Raw genomic sequence first — 19757 nt, 5'->3', positions numbered from 1 at the left:
TCTCTCCGCACCAAAATCGAAAAGAATGCATGCATAACAGTTGTCGAGGAGGAACGTACCCGTAACAACGGTGGGATCAACAACTCCATCCTCCTAGCCCATCGCTAGCACTCTCCCTGTGTTACCCCCTGTTGTTGCCTTGGGGTAATTTCTCTTGAAGTGCCCAACCTCCCCACAGCTATAACAGGCTTGACCAGCGCCCGCTCCAAGAGCCTGATTGGTTGGTTGGACTCGTGTCTTGCAAAATCGAGTTGTGTTCCCCTTCTTGCCACAGCAGTTTGACAACATCTCCCGGCACTGCCCATGATGATGGAAGTTGCACTTGTCACACCTTGGAAGAGTACCAGCATATCTACTGGCAGGTGCTTGAGCTGCGGGAACAACGGCAGGAGTGGTAGCTGCATGAACTGCCACTACTTGTTGTTTCTTGGAGGGCTCCAGCGAAGATTGGCCCTTTCGTTTGTTCCAAAACTTCTTCTTCCCACCACTCGCCTTTGGTGGTTTAGGAGCGGCTGCCACTTCATCAAGATCAACCCCGTGATCTATCAGGGTCTGTGCCAGGCACTTGGCGCTGTCAAAAGTGGAAGGCTTAGCAGCCAAGACATTTCCTTGAGTTGGGGGCGTCAATCCCCAAATGTACCTTTCTATCTTTTTGCTTTCCGGGGTGACCATTCCCGGACATAGAAGAGCCAGATCGCAGAATCTAGCTATGTAAGTGGAAATGTCAGAACCCTTCATCTTCAGGTTCCAAAGCTCGTTCTCTAATTTTTGCATCTCACCCCTTGGGCAGTACTCGGTAAGCATGAGTTCCTTCAAACTCTCCTAACCTATGGCATTCGCTACTGGCAGAGTTAGGGATTTAACCTGACTATTCCACCAAGTCAATGCTCTGTCGGTGAAGGTGCAGGCGGCAAACTTCACCTTGTTTTCCTCAGAACATGCGCAAATCTCGAAAATGGATTCAATCTTCTCGAGCCATTGGGTTAGGGCAATGACTCCTCCATTACCATCGAAAGATTTAGGTTTGGCATTCATGAAGTCTTTATAGGAACACTCCTTCTAGTGTCCCTGACCTCCACCAAGGTTTTGGGGATCGGGTCCACCTCCTGATCCGTCAGAGCCACCCGGATTTATCTGTGACATTGCATCAGCCACAACGGCTGTAACTGCTGCCTAGAACAATGCATGATCGAACTGAGGAGGTGGTGGCAGCGGAGGGTCGTTGTTCTGTTTGTTGGGTCTCTTCCTGGGAGGCATCTTTCTCTAAAAGATACAAGGGAAAGAATGACGATAAGCCTCCTATATGATCATGAATCGAATATTTTTGAGCAAGATATATCTTAATCCTACAACGATAATAAAGACCTATAATGATAACTACTAACATTAACAAGGAACTGTAGGTCTTTCGCTATAAGGATTTGTACCAATACTGATGACTCTATGCAATGATATAGTACCATAAAATTCTCCTATAGTATTTTAACTATGTGTTTTCATTAGTATAGGATTTGGTGAGTTTTAGACTTGTCGCGACACCACAGTCACTCCCAAACACATGTTGGTCATGTCTCGGACAAATATAGTTGATCAGGTTATATTGGCCCCACATATGACTACATAACTACCCAGGTTTAACCGTAGTGTCCAGCTCGTCCTAAATACTTTTATATAGTTCTTACTATGTTATAGATTCTTGTACGTAGGTATAGTTGTATACTTCTTGTAAAAATACTTGTATTTTTAAAGTATACTTTTAGCTTCAGAGCACTTCGGCCCCTTTAGTGTTTATAGTTGTATGCCATGTAAGGTTCGGTATACTTAGTTCACTATAAACAATAGCTCTGATACCAATCTGTCACACCCCCAAACCGGAACGGCGGAAACGTTCGGGGTGGATGACATCATATGTAGTATCACAACAATTGCACCATAGTAATCAAGTAAACACAACCATTACATTGAATATATATAAAAAGGTATTTACATCTGTTTGATTCATGTTTTTATACATCAAAAGCATAACCAAAAGTAAAAGACGTGACTCTATATGCTCCGTCTTCTCAAAAATCTATGCGAGGTACCTGTCTACTGATTTCCTGAGAATACAAGCAGTTTTGAAAGAGTATCAGCATAAAGCTGGTGAGTTCATAAGCATGTTTTTGTATTGAAAAATCATGTCATTGAACCTGTAAAATGTTGGTATGCTTCCTAAGAAAATCCAATATTTTCTAACATATATGTTTATCACTGTGTTCTGTAGTAATGTATAATGTAGTAGTTTATATGTCTGGTTACCACCAGCTATATTGTATAACGTTGTTTTGAATGAAAACCCTTTGTATAAAAACCCCTGGTTACCACCAGTAATGTATAAGATGTTCTGTTTGAAAGCCCTGGTTACCACCAGTATGAATGGTAGTTTCATTACTTAAAATAAAACTATGAGTTGAAATCCCTGGAATCCTCCAATTCTATTATGAACTAGTTTTATTAATAAAATAAAACTAAAGAATAATGAAGTCCCATAAACAAATAAGATTAGTTTATACTATTGTGATTCGTATAACCATGCTTGATATGACCTAGTGACCTTTACGACGTTCTTCAAGTGTCGGATAAATGACATTTGTCACCCCAAGCATGCCCGCCTAACTTTAGCTAGCAGTTCAGGTGTGGGATTGTCAGTCCCGAATAGATCTATTCACAAATCCCACGCTCTCTCTCCAGGAGACTCTGGTTATACTATGATAGGATTTAACTTGTACCCCGAAAGGTAAAATTGAAGTGTTGTCTCATAATCCTGTATTAACTAGTTTACGTGTAGTTCTGTATTGATCTACTGTATTTAAACCCGTGTATATACTTTATAAGGTAATAATTATACTTAAATAATTATTAAATGTTGTACTCTTGTAGTAATGTATATCATAAACTAAATATGTCATAGTTTATATGTTTTGCTATGTAAAGCTCTGAATTCGTAAAACTGTGTATTGAAAACCCAAACTATACCTATTATAGTTTGCATGTATGATGTGACATCCCCAAATTCACGGCCAGAAAAGACCGATTTGTTTATGCTTTGTTTTATAAAATCAGAGTAATCCTTTGATTAAAAGAGTTGCGGAATTCGTTCCCAAAACAAAATATGATAAAATTTATCAAAACATTTCTCAAAGAGAATGTATTTTCATTAAATAATAAAACCTCGGGATGTCATGTTACGATACAGACCAAAAGCATAAACAGTACAATCCGACCTTATAGCAGTTATTTACAACTACTGGTCTATTATCCAAAATCTCTCGTCAAGTCCACCAACTTATACTCTTGTGCCATTACCTGTAATGCAAAGAAAACTGAGTGGGTCGAGCTTGGGAGCCTGGTGAGCATATAGGGTTTTCGACCCACAATAATATAATTATTATATTCAATCATCAATAAATCAATCAATCAATTAATCCAAATTACCCGTCCCCATTATCTCCTTCATTTCTTAAGGATTTACCCTAAGAATCAATTATCCTTTATTCATTTATTCCTAAGGATTGACCTAAGGAATTGACACAAAGTCCACCACAGCCAAGGTCCTTAAATTACAACCGGTAAACACTTAGTTCAACATACTTAACGAACACCTAGTTCTAACACTCCTAGTGAACACTTAATTCAAAACATCTGGTGAATACTTAGTTCTAAAACATTTAGTGAACACACTCAATTCAACAACACCAAGTGAACACATCTAGTTCAAAAATACTTAATAAACACAATCCTCTAATGAACACATAGTTCAAAAACACCTGATAAACACATAGTTCAAAACATCTATTAAACACCCAGTTCGAAAATACCTGATGAACACATAAGTTCAAAACATCTAGTGAACACTTAGTTCAAATCTACCTGATGAACACATTGAGTTCAAACACCAAGTGAACACATAGAGTTCAAAAATACCTAATGAACACATTGAGTTCAAAAATACCTAATGAACACAGAGTCCAAATTTTCTCTATGAATACGATCTCCTAATGAGCACAGATTCCAAAAGCACCTAGTGAACCCAATCACCTAATGAACACAGAGTACAAAAACACCTGGTGAACCCAATCACCTAATGAACACAGAGTACAAAAACACCTGGTGAACCCAATCACCTAATGAACACAGAGTACAAAAACACCTGGTAAACCCAATCACCTAATGAACACAGAGTACAAAAATACCTACAGGCTACGAGCCTATTAACGTTCCAATGGACTATTTAGTATAGCCTGTGGTCGTTGTCTCGGATGACTAGATCATCTTAAACATCGGGACCTATCATCATTACTTTTACAATTTCACCATATAAGAACAACCTTTATCCCACCCCGTCGATCTTCACAACGACGCGATCTAAACTCTTGTATCTAAAATTTTCCTATTTACCTGATCCCTACTCACGGATCTAAAACTAACCTCTTGATCTGATCCGTACTTCCGGATCTAAAACTAACCTCTTAATCTGATCCATACTCCCGGATCTAGGGACAATTAACGACGCCTTAATCCGTAGCTACCAAAGTTCTTCTCTCGTTTATCGACAGCATCTACCCATGTTCTACCCAACATATTTGTTGATATAAAATACATATACAGTTTAACGTATTTAAACACTATATAAAACATCCATTCCACACTCATCTTAAATAAACAACAATATATATACACATAGCACGTATTTCATAGCAAATGCTTCATATTTATGTGTTAGAAGAAAGTAACTACACACTCACTTGATTAGACGATGCTCGGACAACACTACGGCTTTAAAAGCAGTATTCTTCGGTGAAACCAGGATATCTTCACACACCGGGCTTCTCGTGGGCAGAGCTTCGGCTTGAAACTCTTTTCTCCTCGAGATCTTCGGGGCTTCGGGACTCGCTTCGGGTCTCGGGATGATACCGGGGCTTCGGGGGTGCTTCAAAAGGGCTAGATAGGGTATCGGGAGTGAGAGACTGAAGGAATTAGCAGCTATGGTCGGCTGCCCTTCGGTTTCTATTTATAAGGCCATTTTTCTGGATTCACGTCATGAATCTCACATATTCACGTCGTGATTTCAGTAGTCATCAGGTGCGTCATCGCAACTTGCGTTTGTCAGGCTCCAGAAGTCATTAATACTGAGTTCACGTCGTGAACACTGTATTCACGTCGTGAACTCTGACACAGTGTCGGGGTTCGCGCCCCGAACTTCAGAAATTCATATCTTTCGCATACGAGCTCTATTTTCGACGTTCTATACATCCACGTGTAGGTGAGATTATGCTCTACAACTCTCGTTTAGACTCCGACGGCAAATTTTAACTTTAACTTTTATTATTTTATTTTTAGTAGGCCAGGACAGGAAAACTCTGTTAGGAATTCATAACTCCTTCATCTGACGTCCGTTTTCGTCTGTCTTTCTACCGTTGGACTACTACCGACGAGATCTTCAATTCTCATTTAGATTTTTTTGTTTAGAAATCACTCGATCTCATAATCGAACTTTGGGCTGCATACCGTTATGCTGAAACTTAGAAAAATCATAACTTCCTCATACGAAGTCAGATTTTGACGTTCTTTTTATGCACGCTCTCGGTTTAACGTATTCTACGACTTTCATTTAGATCGCTAAGGCCAAATATCGCTCTAACATAAATTCACTATTTACGTCGCGTTGTGTCGTGCCGGTTCTGTCACGAAACTTCGACAAGTCATAACTTCTTCGTTATAACTCGGATTTCGGCATTCTTTATATGTACGGAATCCTTGTAACATATACTACAACTTAGTTAAGATTACTCATTCTAAATAATCTTCCATCAAAAAGTCATTTTTGATGCTTATCGTCTCTAAATTGACTAGCCCGGATCTACGGGCGTTACATATGATGTGTACTTGGTTTACGTATTGATCTGAAAACTATGCAATTTCGACTGTAGATTGAAAAAGTCCCTTATGCTCAGCACGTTACAAAAGGGATAAAATATCTAAATATTTTATAAACATGTGGAAATTGTAAGATTGTATCAATTGCATCAGTTTTAAATGTATTGAAATCCTTTTGTATAAATGCACAAAATCATTTGTGTTTGTCTTGTACTCTCCCCCTGAAAACATTTAAAATCATAAAAGCATAGGGGTATGAACTCACTGTTAGTCGTGTGAATAGTCGGACAGCGAAAACTGAGAGTTAAGACCCTCGAGTTGATGTACACGGCACTCAACGGGATCCTAATACAATTAATACATATATGTATTTTATTAGCGAAACCATTATTTATAGTGTTGGAAAAACACTTGCTTTCAGTTTAGGAATGTTACCGGGACTCGATTGAATCGGAAAAGTGGGTTTGCAGCCAAGATTCAAGGTGTGAAGGAGTTTGCGGCCGTGAAGGGTTTCCGTCCGTGAACAGCCCCTTGAAGAGTTTACGGCCGTGAACGGTGTTATTGAAGAATCTATGAAGATTTGAAGGGTGTACGGCCGTAAACGGTTTGCAGCCTTTGAAGATTTGAAGGGTGTACGGCCGTAAACTTAAGAACAATGATGTTGGATTCGATGAAAAGCGCGTTTTAGCTGCTCCAAAACGACTTCCAAAGGTGGTTCTTGATGATTTTCGGAAGAAAAGAGGGTGCTTTGAGGTTTACGGTTGAGAGGTAGAGAGAGAGAATGAGAGGGTTTTCGGCTAAAAAAGTTCAAATGAAGGTGGGGGTCCCGTATATATAGGTTGGGGATATGTTCGGTGGTGGGGGCCACCTGGAACTAGCCGTAAACGGGTTTACGGCCGTAAATGGGTTTACGACCGTGAACACCTCTCCGGCCGAAAACTATTGATTCTTCAAAGGAAACTTGGGTTTTTCGCGTGATTTTGGTTCTGACTCTTATATAGAATTTAATTATATATAACTAAATGATTTTCCAAACTAAAGGAATTTGACGGAACTCAATAAAATTAAAATTTTATTAATGGAAATCAGCTAACGGTAACGGAGAAAGGTTCGGGTTGTCACACGTAACCAATCAGTTGTGCAGACAAGAGCTTCAACTGTTTTTGGTGTCAATGGAGCTCTAAACGGATCAAAAACTTGTGAACCTAAACTGAATGTGTTATCTGAAGCCACAGTTGAGCAAGGTACATCAAATATATCTTTAGCTAACTTTGATAGAACTGGATATGTTGATTTATTACCTTTCCACCATTTCTGAATTTCAAAATTCTTTGTAAGAAGATTAATATATCTATTAGATAAATATTGGTCGACCTCATTCACTATGCATTGTGATTGCTCTGACATCCTTTGTTTTGCTATCTCATTGCTGATTTCATCAAGCCCATCTAGTTTATCATCATACACACCCAAATCTTCCACAACAGAATGATAATTTTGTTCAGGTTCCCTACTCTCAACTCTTTTGTATTTATCATACATCCTCATCAATATTCTCTTTAAGTCACTTTCTATTGACTCAATTACTAGATGACTTGCCTTAACCTTCTTCAAAGCTAGTTTAGCCCACTGCAACTTGTATCTCGGATCAAGAACATTAGCTATCATGACAACCTTGTTAATTGACCCAATACTTCCCCAATACTTATTAAACCTTGATTTCATAGAAGTTGCAACCCTCTTCACAATAAGATCTTCTGTAAGCATGGCCTTATTGATGTCGGTTTGTAATGTAATCATTTCCACAAACAATATATTAGAAGTGATCGACTTCTATGCACTAAGTCCCAGAGTAGCTTCATATAACTTCTTTAGAAACACATAAAAGGCTTCTGCATTCCTCCAATCATCTTTAGATGGGGGCCCAAGCCTTACATTTCCAGATTTGTCTTTTTCTTGAAAATAACTCTTGAATGGGCAATCCTCTTCGGCCATTATGTCAAAAGTGGCCTCATACTTAAGTGAAGCTTCAAGCATAAGATATGTGTTATTCCATCTAGTGATGACATCTAATGGAACATTAGCATTTGCCTTACATTGCTCTAAAATAGCAAACTCCCTAAACTTGTCAAGTCTTTGTGATGAACTCCTGACATACTTCACACAGTTCCATATTGCTGCAACCCCACCCTCTAACTCCTTTAAACCATCCTTCACTATCAAGTTGATGTGGCATGCACATCTTATATGCAAAAAATCCCCATCAAACATTAATGTCTTGTAACTGGAGCGCCTTCTTTTCATGCACGACACAGCCACATCATTAGCACTTGCATTATCTACTGTGATAGTAAACACGTTGTTAATCTCCCACTGCCTTATACATTGCTCTACTTCCCTCCCAATATCATCACCTTTATGACTAGTAATACTACAAAAGTTGAGTATTCTTTTGTGCAACTTCCAATCAGTGTCCAAAAAATAAGCAGTTAAAACCATGTAGTTTATATTTTGTATTGATTTCCAAGTGTCGGTAGTGATAGAAACCCTCGTACCACTTGCCTTTAGTTCACTTAACAAAAGCTTCTTCTCCAAATTGTACTTATCTAGCACACCCTTAGCAACTTGTCTCCTGTCTAGTTGATTCCAATTAGGTTCCAACTCTTTAAATAATGCTTTAAATCCAACCTTCTCTACAAACCTAAATGGAAGTTCATCCAGGATAATCATATCAATGCACCTCTCATCACACCTCTTCTTATTGTACTTGTGGTATCCTGTTCCTCCACGAATATTATCTTTGCACAACTTAGATTGTGTAGGATCAACTTTTACATGCAATGGGTGTGTAGTACATTTCCTAGTATGTGCCCATATAGAGCTAGTCCCATTCTTTTGTTGATCACATAATACTTTCTCATTGCAACTGTCACATGTACACCAAGTAGGATCTATTTTATCTGAATCTTCTAGCAAACACCTTGTAAAAAATCCCAAAGAGGACTTTCGTTAGCAGGCTCTTTTCTTTTTCTGGAACCTGCAACTGAAGATGCTGTAACCGATCATACAGGAGATTGTGTGCCACCTGAACTACCTCCTTGTACACCTTCTGTTGCCATAGCCCTTTGTAAACTACATATCAACAAATCACACAAAAATTAAATTTAGCCATTAAACATTTACGGTAATGGTCATGTAATAATTTTTCCAAAAAACCATTACAAACAAAATTACCATAAAATATTTACTATTAATCACAATTTCATGAAAAAAATGCAAATGCTCTAAAACCTTCAAATGCATTACCATTATTTTACAGTAAATTAAAAGGAACCAAACTTACAAAAGAGATTAATGTTTTATAAAATTTACACAATCTTATAATTAAGAATGCAACTCGATAGAATAAACAAGAAACTTAGATGAACTAAATCATAATGTAATATAAATATTGTAATCTTGTCTTCAATATGAAAACTTTAAGACTTTATAGATGAAAAAGAGGTTTATACGTTCACCCACCTCAAATCACCAAAACTTTCTCCCTATTGAAATTGTAATTGCTCCTTTAAGCTTGATGCGTTAAAGGGTATAACACTAAAATATAAGTGATTCAATGCTAAACAAACCAATATGAGAAAGGAATTTCGGTGTTTCCAAGGCTTTCATAATTTGGGTTTTTTTGGTGTATGTTAAATTGGGGGTTTTGAGATTTGACATCCTTTTCAAGATATTTATCTCTACATTGAAAAGAGGAGCAAAACTTAATTTGTCTTTTACTGAAGTTCTTATTTTTCATTTTTTTTTAATTTATTAACTAATTTTTATTTTTTTTGTTTGGGTATTAATTGAGAGTAATCGTAAATAGTTGTGAGCATCGAGTAATAATCCAAGCCTTAATTATAACCAACAGTCATTTGTAAAATGCTATACATACATATATATATATATATATATATATATATATATATATATAATTGGTTGGTACGGTATTACCGTGGTATTCGAAATTCTATACCATTACCGTACCAAGATTACTTAATTGGTACGGTATTACCGACCAAATATATTGGCTACCAACTTAATTAGTTCGGTTGGTAGTGTAGGGTTCAAAGTACTCCGTGGATTATGGCAATGGCCCCCCTTGATGAAGTGTAGGTTAAAAGCCCAAGAATTGTCTTTTTTCCTATATATTGTCATGTATTTTTCATAATTAGGGTTAAGAGTGAGGCAAAATGTAGCCGCCAAACATAATAAAGTTTCTTAGGTAGAGTAGATTCTTTTGTCTAATCTGAAAGTGTAATTTATTCCTCATGTTCATGAATAAATCGATTGATCATTCGACATATCTTCATTTTGCTCAATAAGTGGTATCAAAGCCAGTGGCGAGGGTTTGATTCTCTCAGGGAGTAATTTCTGAGGGGGGATTGTTGGGGGTCAGAAATGACATCGACCAAGTCCTCGCATGATGGCCTGGAGTGACGCAATCGAATGCCTGGTCCTGGAGGGCTGAATGCGCTATATGGGTAAAGTTGTGCCCTTTCTAACACCAATTGGTTCTAGATCAACCGGTAGCGTTGATGCTTAACAAGTGGTATCAAAGCGGGTCTTTGAAGATCTATTGATTTTTGAAGTATCGGTCCTTGATTTGATGACTTTCTGCACAAGTTATTGAAGATTTTTGGTGTTTTGGCGGTTTGGAATCAAGATTTTTGTTCGATCTACCATTCATGGAGACTTATGTATTCAATTACTGTTCATCTGGATAATTTTCCTTTAATCCGATTCGTATTTTGTTCGTATTTTCTGATTTGATCTTGATCTATTTTATTCTTTGTCAAAATCAAAATTCGTGGATCAATTTCATTCTATTTGGCCCATTGATTTAGTTCGTTACTGTTCATCCGCCATATACTTGGTCCAAATCTAAATGTCTTGATATTTGTTTCTTTTTCTTGTTCTCTTGTTCTTGTCGCATCGACTCGATTCTTTAGATCACAGATTTGCTTTGAAATTGAAATCAAGTTTATTTGTTCATGTTCGATAATTAAATTCAAGTTTTTCTCACTGCTTGATTTTTCCGTTCATGTTTATTTGTTCTTGTTCGATTTTGTTTGACCTAATCGACGATTGATAATAATCTTTGTGAATGAGAATCATCTCGTGGTATCTATAAGATCGATTGTGATTATGGGTTTGGAATTGTCATTCGATGTTAACTGGGAATCAATATTGATGAACTGATTATTTGAAGGATCGATAAAGGATGAATGAACAACGATGAACATAACTTGGTTTCGATTTTAAATGGTCAAAATTGTAAAGAATGATCTCACTGTGAATCGGAAGTGTGACGTTCGGAACGAATGAAATCGGGATTGAAACTTAACTTGAATGATTTAAGGATGTTTGCCATATTGTTGGTCAAACTAAAAGTCAAAATTGGACTTGTGAACCTTTTAGTGTGAACGGTCTCACCTGCGAACGATCTCTGAATCGGAGCTTGAAAATCTGGGCTCGCACTCATATCCCCTACGAACGTCAAATGCGAACCTGTTCTCGGAACCGATTCTTCGTTGTTGGGTTGTTCAGAGTTTGGGATCTTTGATTGATGTTTAGATTCAGATTTCCTGTCGGCCCATAATCAGAATGAGATGTTGATCGCTTGGAATTCGTAAGTGTGTGCTCGGAACGAAGGTCTGCTCGGGGTTAATTTCTTTTTGGACTCGGAGCTCATGTTGTGTTTCACGAGCTGTTTTGAGTCGATATTAATGTCTGTTCATTTATCAAAGGGTGAATGAGGAAGAAGGTGTTAGTTTTCACTTTTGGTCCCTATAACTTCAGCATCTTGACAATTTTCATCCCTTTTCTGAATTTGTAACAAATCAATGGGATAATATTGTTGAATTACCATTTCAGTCCCCTGACTTTCAGCAAGTGACAGTTTCTGCCCAGTTTTCGAAAATGCTTACAAATTTAAGGTCTGGTGAACAAATTTGGATTTTTAATGCACATATTTTTTTCGTGAACAGTAATTTATGGATTCTAACAAGTCTTGGCGGTTCGGAAAGTCGTTTTTCATGATAACGTAAATGTTTTCGACTATTTCGGAAAATAAACTTCAATAATTTTTTCATTTTGTTGCGGGGGAGCATAGTACTTGTTTATCCATTCAAGATCATTCTCATGACCATTTGAAAGTTTTATAATCACATTTTTATTATAAATAGGGGAAATTTTGATATGGTCATTCGAAATTGGATTGTGACTTTTCAAATTTGAAGATTTTTTATGAAGCTTGTGGTAGTAATATGAAGGTAGCTTTTACAGAAAAAGTTCTTCATCGAGCTCATCTAAAGCTTTTACAGAGAAGTAGCTTTTAAAGCCTTGATGTATCTCTGACTTCTTGTATTTTCTCGATCAAGTGACATTACGAATCTTAAATTTGGGTTGTTACATGATATTTTTTGGTGGCTTATATCATTAGCTTATTTGAAGATCATTGTGACTTGGACGGGGAGTTCTTCAAAGACAAGAAGTGATTTTGTTTCTTAATTCTGAAAGGTTTTTTATGGCGGGTTTGGCTTTCTTGAAGATCTTTGGGATTACATTAGAAAATGAAGTTTAAAAACATTACTTCTGTGCTTGGTTTATATATATCCTAGAACCCGTTTTTGAAGACTACTGAAGAATCAAGATTCGTGGATCGCTTTTGATATTCCTCGTCGCGAGATCTTTTCTTATTTGCTAGATGCTTGTTTTGGAAGTTGAAGCCTTGTCATCCATTCCATACTTTGAGGTGGAGAATGTAGGGTTCAAAGTACTCCATGGATTATGGTAATGAGCCTCATTGATGAAATGTAGGTTAAAAGCCCAAGACTTGTCTTTTTCACTATATATTGTCATGTATTATTCACAATTAGGGTTAAGAGTGAGGCAAAATGCAGGCGCCAAACATAATGAGGGTTTTTAGGTAGAGTAGATTCTTTAGTCTAATCTGAAAGTGTAATTTATTCCTCATGTTCATGAATAAATCGATTGATCATTCGACATATCTTCATAATTGTGTTCGTTCTTATTTTCCACATTTTGTTCATCAAATCGTTCTTAGGGTTTTGACCCAATAGGTAGCATATTGATTGGTTTGCTTTAGCACATATTTGACAGCCCTAGAGAAGATAGCTAAAATTTACATTTGGGAGGTGGTGGTTCGGCACGAGGTGCCAGTTTTGGGGATTTCAGACCGAGATGTCTGCTTCACCTCTAGGTTTTGGAGGAAGTTTCTAGATGAAGGGTCCAGTTAGTGGTTTGGTCTAGGCTTTCAATTGTAATAGTTCTTTTGAGTCTTTATGATGTAATAGTAGGTTATTTTTGTGTTTACGGCTTTGTAGTGTGTTTACGGCCGTAAACCCCTTTACGGTCGTAAACCCTGTTTCCGGCCCAAGTCTCCTATAAATAGAGGTTGTGTAGGTCATTATCACTGGTTGATGATAGAGAGTTCACGGTCGCTGTAAACAAGTTGTACCCGATGTTTTTCAGTTATAAAGCGTGTGCAAGCTTGTTTCTATTCTACTTCTACTCCAATTCTTGTTCTCTTTGATTGTTTGATTGTTTGATCACTGTTAAGATCCGTTTTCAGGACCTTACAATTGGTATCAGAGAAAAACCGGTGTCAAAGCATCATTCAATCTACTTTTCAGACCGTTTAAACTAATATTCATCATTGTTCGAGATTGGGTTTGGTACTTTCACTGCTAAAAGGGATCGAATCTGATAAAAATTAGTGTTTACGTAAATTTCTGGGAGTTTACTGCCAAGTGATTCGGCCATAAACTCAAGAATCTTCAAAGACCGTAAACTTTGTTCTTGGACCGTAAACAGAGCATCTTCAGTAACCGTAAACTCATCTTTATTGACCGTAAACTACTAGATCGGAAATCCGACCGTAAACTCAGTTTACGGCCGTAAACTATCTGACCGGAAACTCATTTTTGACATTCTTCTTGTTTTAATTTTTGATTTAAAATTTAATAATCAATGGATTCTCAAAGTCAAACACATCATCATGAATTGGATTCTATCATGGGCACAACCACACGTATTCCAAGACTGTTGTCTGCAGATGGTTTTCCTGAATAGAAATACCGGATTGAGAAGTATATTAAAATGAAGGACTTCAAACTTTGGAGAAGCATCATTAAGGGTCCTGTCCAAATTACCATCACTGTTGCAGGACAAGTGATTGACAAAGCAGTTGAGAACTTGTCACACCCCGATAAAGCGGAAACGCAAGGTATGACAGCGACAAAGGTTTCATTGCAAAAGATAAAGATACATCACCATAGCAATATTAAAAAGTTTACAACCCATAGCTTAAACAAAACAAAGTACAAGTTTTCCAAAATGACATTGTTCAAAATATATAACTTCATAAAATAACTTCCACACGATGCAGCATGCTCTATGATGATGAATCTCTATATCCACTTACTAATTATTTCCTGAAAAAGCATGTAAAACGAGTGTCAACTATGAAAATAGTTTGTGAGTTCACAAGTATATAAAATCGTGCTTGAAATAAGGCTTTTCGTAATTACAAGTACATTGCTTTAATGATAAACCAAGTTGATTGCTATTAATGAATACAAGTTTATTGCTATAACGAGAAACGAGTTTGTATGTGTATGAGCAAACAATGAGTCTCAACCAAACCTATGACTGAAGCCCTATCAAGATCTATGCTTATCGTTCCATAGATGAATATGGTATCATGCACTCCAGCGATTCGGGCGAGTGAGGAGTTGTCAATTCCTAATAGCGCTATCCATAATGACCATTGGCTCAAAGAGTTAATGGTTAGAGATAAGGGAAGGGCCTTAGTACGATAAGTTCTCATGTTCCGTGTTGCATAAACATACATAGAGAGACATAGCAATAAAATAGCAATCATGTTTGATACAAATCAATTTAAATACAACATTAAAATAATAGTTTTTCGGGACATGCTTTTCCACCCCAAAACATAAAAACTGAAAATAGGGGAGTGCGTGAATACTCACAACGTTTCGAGTAGGTACAAGTGGTACTTCGGAATGCACCAACGTCTTACTACCGGAATCCTACGACATCAAACACACACTAGTGAGTTTCCATGTCGAAATCTAATGCTAATATACTAAATTCTACATATAGTGAAATGCCAATTTATGTTTCAGTATTTGATTTTATATTAATTGGTTACACTTTTTCTGAAATAATGAAATTCTACAAATCGTGCGATTAATTACAACATTGGAATATAAATTTTCCAAATTTTTAAGTCCTTATTACAACATAAATTCACGGAAATAGCATTCAAAGGATAAAAATTCTCAAACTTTTTATTTAACTGTTATTACACAATACTAAGCTGGGAAAATTATAAAAATGGATTTTCAAGCTGTTTAATTATATTTTATGATTTTTGAGCATTTATTCCAATAAAAATTGAAATAAATAGAAAACAGTTTCCAAAATTACCCAAACTTTTTATTTAACTGTTATTATACATAAATAGGCTGGGAAAAATATAAAAGATATTTTTCAATGAGTATTTCTATTTTTCCTTGTTTTATTCCTTTAAATAATCTTTAATTGAAGAAATAATATTAAACAGTTAAAATAAATTACCAAAAAATTTTGTAACATCATTTACAGTATAAATAACCTGAGAAAAATATCAAAAGTGGTCTTCATATTATATAATCCGGTTTTGGGTATTTATGTGTATTTAAGTGTAATTAACTTTAGAAATTAAGAGAAAAATAGTTTACCGTAGAGAAAAATCATCAAAAATTTTATGTAATCTCCTACTATACAACATGATGTTCTGGTAAATTTTCATGAATTTTGGATAATCAGAACTATTTTTCCTATTTTTAGGCCATTATAATTACCAAAAATTGGGAAAAATAGTAAGGCATGATGAAAAATTCTGAAATTATTTTTCTGAGTCACCCACCACAGGCAAGGGCTACGAAAATTGTTAGATACAATTTTCACACTCTCTAAAGTGGTTTTGTGATTTATTATACCCAAACAAAAAGAAAATCGGAAATCATACCAAACAGCAACAACAATCGATGAAATTTAGTGAGGGGTCATTATTCACCATAGGGGTCATCCATGAATTTATTCCGGATTTATAGACCTCTGGAAGTATTTTATGTGATTTATGCCCTTGTTTTCTTGCAATAATTTTAATAAATCAAAGAAATGATAAAAGCTCTTGAAATTTTCCAGATTATCACATGCATGTGAGGGCTTTCAAAAGGAAAAATGTTCAAATTTTATTCAGAAGGGAAATAGGGGTATTGAACCCAAACAAGTTAAGAAATGTTGCATATAATGGTGCATGAGATGTAAATGTGGCTGAAGTTCATGAATTTGAGTAGCTCATTCAGTGGGGTTTTAAGCCACGAAATTTCAGCCATCATTCACTGGATATGTTAAGTTTCTAAATTATTTTTCCCCAGATTTATGGTTGGGTTTAAGGTCATTGATCACGCAAAGCAAAAATGGTGATCACAGAAAAAGAGCTGTTTGCGCAACCATTTTGTAAAAATTGCTAAAAATCCGATATTTAATATTTTACAGTGAGACCAGTTGGGTTTGAAAGTTAACTCGTGGAACTATCCAATACAAAAAGAATATCAGGATTTGGTTAAGAAATGACCAAGTTATGGCCGTTCAAAGCTGAACAATGTAATCTGGCAGATTGCATGTTTGCTTTGAGTGCATTCTTAGGGCATTTTGACAAGAACAACATGCATGCTTCGGTTAAGGTCCGATTTCTAGCACATGCATGGAGTGAATGAGCATCCAAGATGTACTAGAAATGGTTTAAATGCTTTTGGTCATGCAGGAACACAAAAGAAATAGAGAAGAAGATGTAATACTCGGTTTTGAAGTCACATGAACACATGTGCATCTTTTTCACTCCTTGCATGGGTTTGATCCCGGATTTTCACCATCTCAAACACATACATTGTGTTATGGTGAGAATCTACAAACCACAAGGGAAAAGTAAGGATTTCTAGCCATGGAAGGGCATAGAATCCGAAGAGTAGAGAAAACCGTGAAGAAGAGGAAGTAAAATCATGAAACCATGAGGGAGGATTGTGTTGTTTACCTTGGTTTTGATCTTGAGAGAAGCAAGAACACTTCAAGACCTTCTCAATTTCGAAATTATGGCAGAGAATGGAGGATTTCCTGGAGGTGTAGGAGAGGTTTTTGAGGTGGGGAATCTTCTTGGAGAAGGAGTGAGAGAGAGTGTGTGTATGGGAAGTTGAAGTGTAAGAGAAGAATAAAATGATTAAGAATTTTTGGGGAAAATGGAGCATGGGGGAGAGGGTGGCAGATTTTATGAGTGTAAGAGAGGCCCTCTCTCTCCTAATTCAAACTAAATAAATTTCCCTTCAATTTTTATAAAACCCAAATTTTTATAAAAATGCCTCTTTATGTAATTCATGATTTATTTAAGAATCTTTGTTTTTAGCTCATAAAATATGATTTATGTTTGATAATTAAATCTTTATATCTTTGATTATATCCTTATGACTTAATTATTTAAATTTTATCTAATGAGGTTCATAACAAATCTTATAGAGTTTTTAAGTTTTAAAGTTTATAAATTTGGATTTTTGGGCTCTTTAGGGTTTTTGGAACATTGTTTGATATTCACCATCATATTGAAATGAAATTAGAATATTTTAATTTATTTTTAGGGTTTTATACCCTTTTTCAATTGTAGCAAAGTTTGAAGTTTATTCTAATTATAGCATTGGCATTTCCTATTGTAGTTAAGCAACTTACTAGAATCGTATGTGTCAAGTATATTAGTCCTAGATCTTAGTTGGGTCCTAGTTTATGCAAGATTTTGACCTAATTTATACTACTAGGCCATGGCATGTTGTGCATGAATGGTTTTTATAAAGATGCATGAGTCCGAGAATGACCTGAATTGACAGTTGTCACAGTATCCCCCACTTAAAAAGAATTTCGTCCTGAAATTCATTCTATGTCATCGTTTGTCATCGCATGGGAAAAGTTGTGGATACTTTTCCTTCATGAAGTCCTCACGCTCCCAGGTGTACTCCGGCCCGCGTTTTGAGTTCCATCGAACTTTCACAATCGGAATCTTACTCCGCTTGAGTCGTTTTACCTCCCTGTCAAGGATTTCTATCGGTTCCTCAACAAAGTTTAGCTTATCATTGATCTTGAATTCCTCGAGGGGTACTATCAATGCTTCGTCGGCTAAACATTTCTTAAGATTGGAGACGTGGAATGTGTCGTGAATGGCGCTTAACTCTTGGGGTAATCGGAGTTTATATGCCACCGGACCAATCCTTTCAATGATCTCGAAGGGTCCAACATATCTTGGGCTTAGTTTTCCTTTCTTACCAAAACGTACAAGCCCTTTCCAAGGCGACACCTTTAGAAGTACCTTGTCTCCAACTTGGAATTCTAATGGTTTTCGACGATTATCCGCATAACTTTTCTGACGATCTCTGGCGGCTTTAAGCCTATCTTTGATGATAGCAATCTTGCCAGTTGTTTCCTGGATAAGGTCGAGTCTAGTCAATTGTCTGTCTCCGATTTCTGTCCAACACAATGGAGAACGACACTTGCGTCCATACAATGCTTCGTATGGGGCACATTGGATACTCGTGTGGTAACTGTTATTGTAGGAAAACTCAATTAGAGGCAAATGAGTATCCCAATTTCCTTTGAACTCAATGACACATGCCCGTAGCATGTCTTCCAATGTTTGTATTGTTCTCTCTGTCTGCCCATCTGTCTGAGGGTGGTAAGCTGTGCTCAAATTTATCTTGGTTCCTAGTGCCTTCTGTAACATCCACCAAAATCGTGATGTAAAACGACTATCTCTATCAGTAATGATGGATAGGGGTACACCATGTAGAGAAACAATTTTGTCGATGTAGATTTGGGCCAATTTTTCCATCTTGAAGTCTTCCCGAATGGGGAGAAAGTGAGCAGATTTCGTCAGTCGATCCACTATGACCCAAATTGAGTCGTGACCTTTAGAAGTTCTAGGAAGTTTGGTAACGAAATCCATGGATATCTGCTCCCATTTCCATTGGGGAATTTCGGGTTGTTGCAATAAGCCGGATGGTTTTTGATGTTCAGCTTTGACTATTGAGCAAGTTAAACACTTCCCAACATATAAGGCAATATCCCTTTTCATTCCAGGCCACCAATAGTATTCTTTAAGATCCTTGTACATCTTATCCGCTCCAGGGTGGATTGAGTATTTAGATCGATGAGACTCCTCTAGTACCATGTCTCTCAGATCGTTAACCCTTGGAATCCAGACCCTGTCCTTAAAATAACGAACTCCATCAGGTTTGGTTTCAAATCTCACTTCCAAACCATGTAAAGTTTCACCTGGAAGATTTTCCTTGAATAAAGCTTTCTCCTGGGCATCAATGATTTGAGATTTCAAGTTTGTCTGAATTACCATTCCCAAAGCTCTCACACGGGAAGGTTTCACCCTTTCTTTTCTACTAAGAGCGTCGGCTACTACGTTAGCCTTCCCTGGATGATATCGTATCTCACAGTCATAATCACTAAACAACTCTACCCATCTCCTCTGCCGCATGTTTAACATTTTCTGATCTAGGATGTGTTGAAGGCTTTTGTGATCGGTATAAATGGTGCACTTGGTTCCGTACAAATAATGCCTCCATATTTTAAGAGCGAAAACTATTGCTCCTAGTTCTAGATCATGGGTGGTATAATTCTTCTTATGCGGTTTGAGTTGTCTAGAAGCATACGCAATG

General features: G+C 36.8%; 1 protein-coding gene across 1 annotated transcript; it reads right to left on the bottom strand.

The window, feature by feature from the left end:
- Positions 1-7749: 7749 nt before the first annotated feature.
- LOC145112062 (zinc finger BED domain-containing protein RICESLEEPER 2-like) lies at positions 7750-9225 on the bottom strand. Its single transcript, XM_079048273.1, has 3 exons — positions 9165-9225; positions 8985-9048; positions 7750-8842 (listed from the first exon to the last, which is right to left on the bottom strand). The coding sequence occupies exons 1-3, from the start codon at positions 9223-9225 to the stop codon at positions 7750-7752; spliced, it is 1218 nt and encodes a 405-aa protein (XP_078904399.1).
- Positions 9226-19757: the final 10532 nt, after the last annotated feature.

This window comes from Lactuca virosa, chromosome 5, assembly GCF_052849685.1.
Source record: "Lactuca virosa cultivar CGN04683 chromosome 5, Lactuca_virosa_CGN04683_v6, whole genome shotgun sequence".
In the NCBI taxonomy this organism is placed as follows: Eukaryota; Viridiplantae; Streptophyta; class Magnoliopsida; order Asterales; family Asteraceae; genus Lactuca; species Lactuca virosa.
The sequence above is the reverse complement of the archived record's forward strand: the minus strand, read 5'-3'. Positions and strand labels throughout refer to the sequence as shown.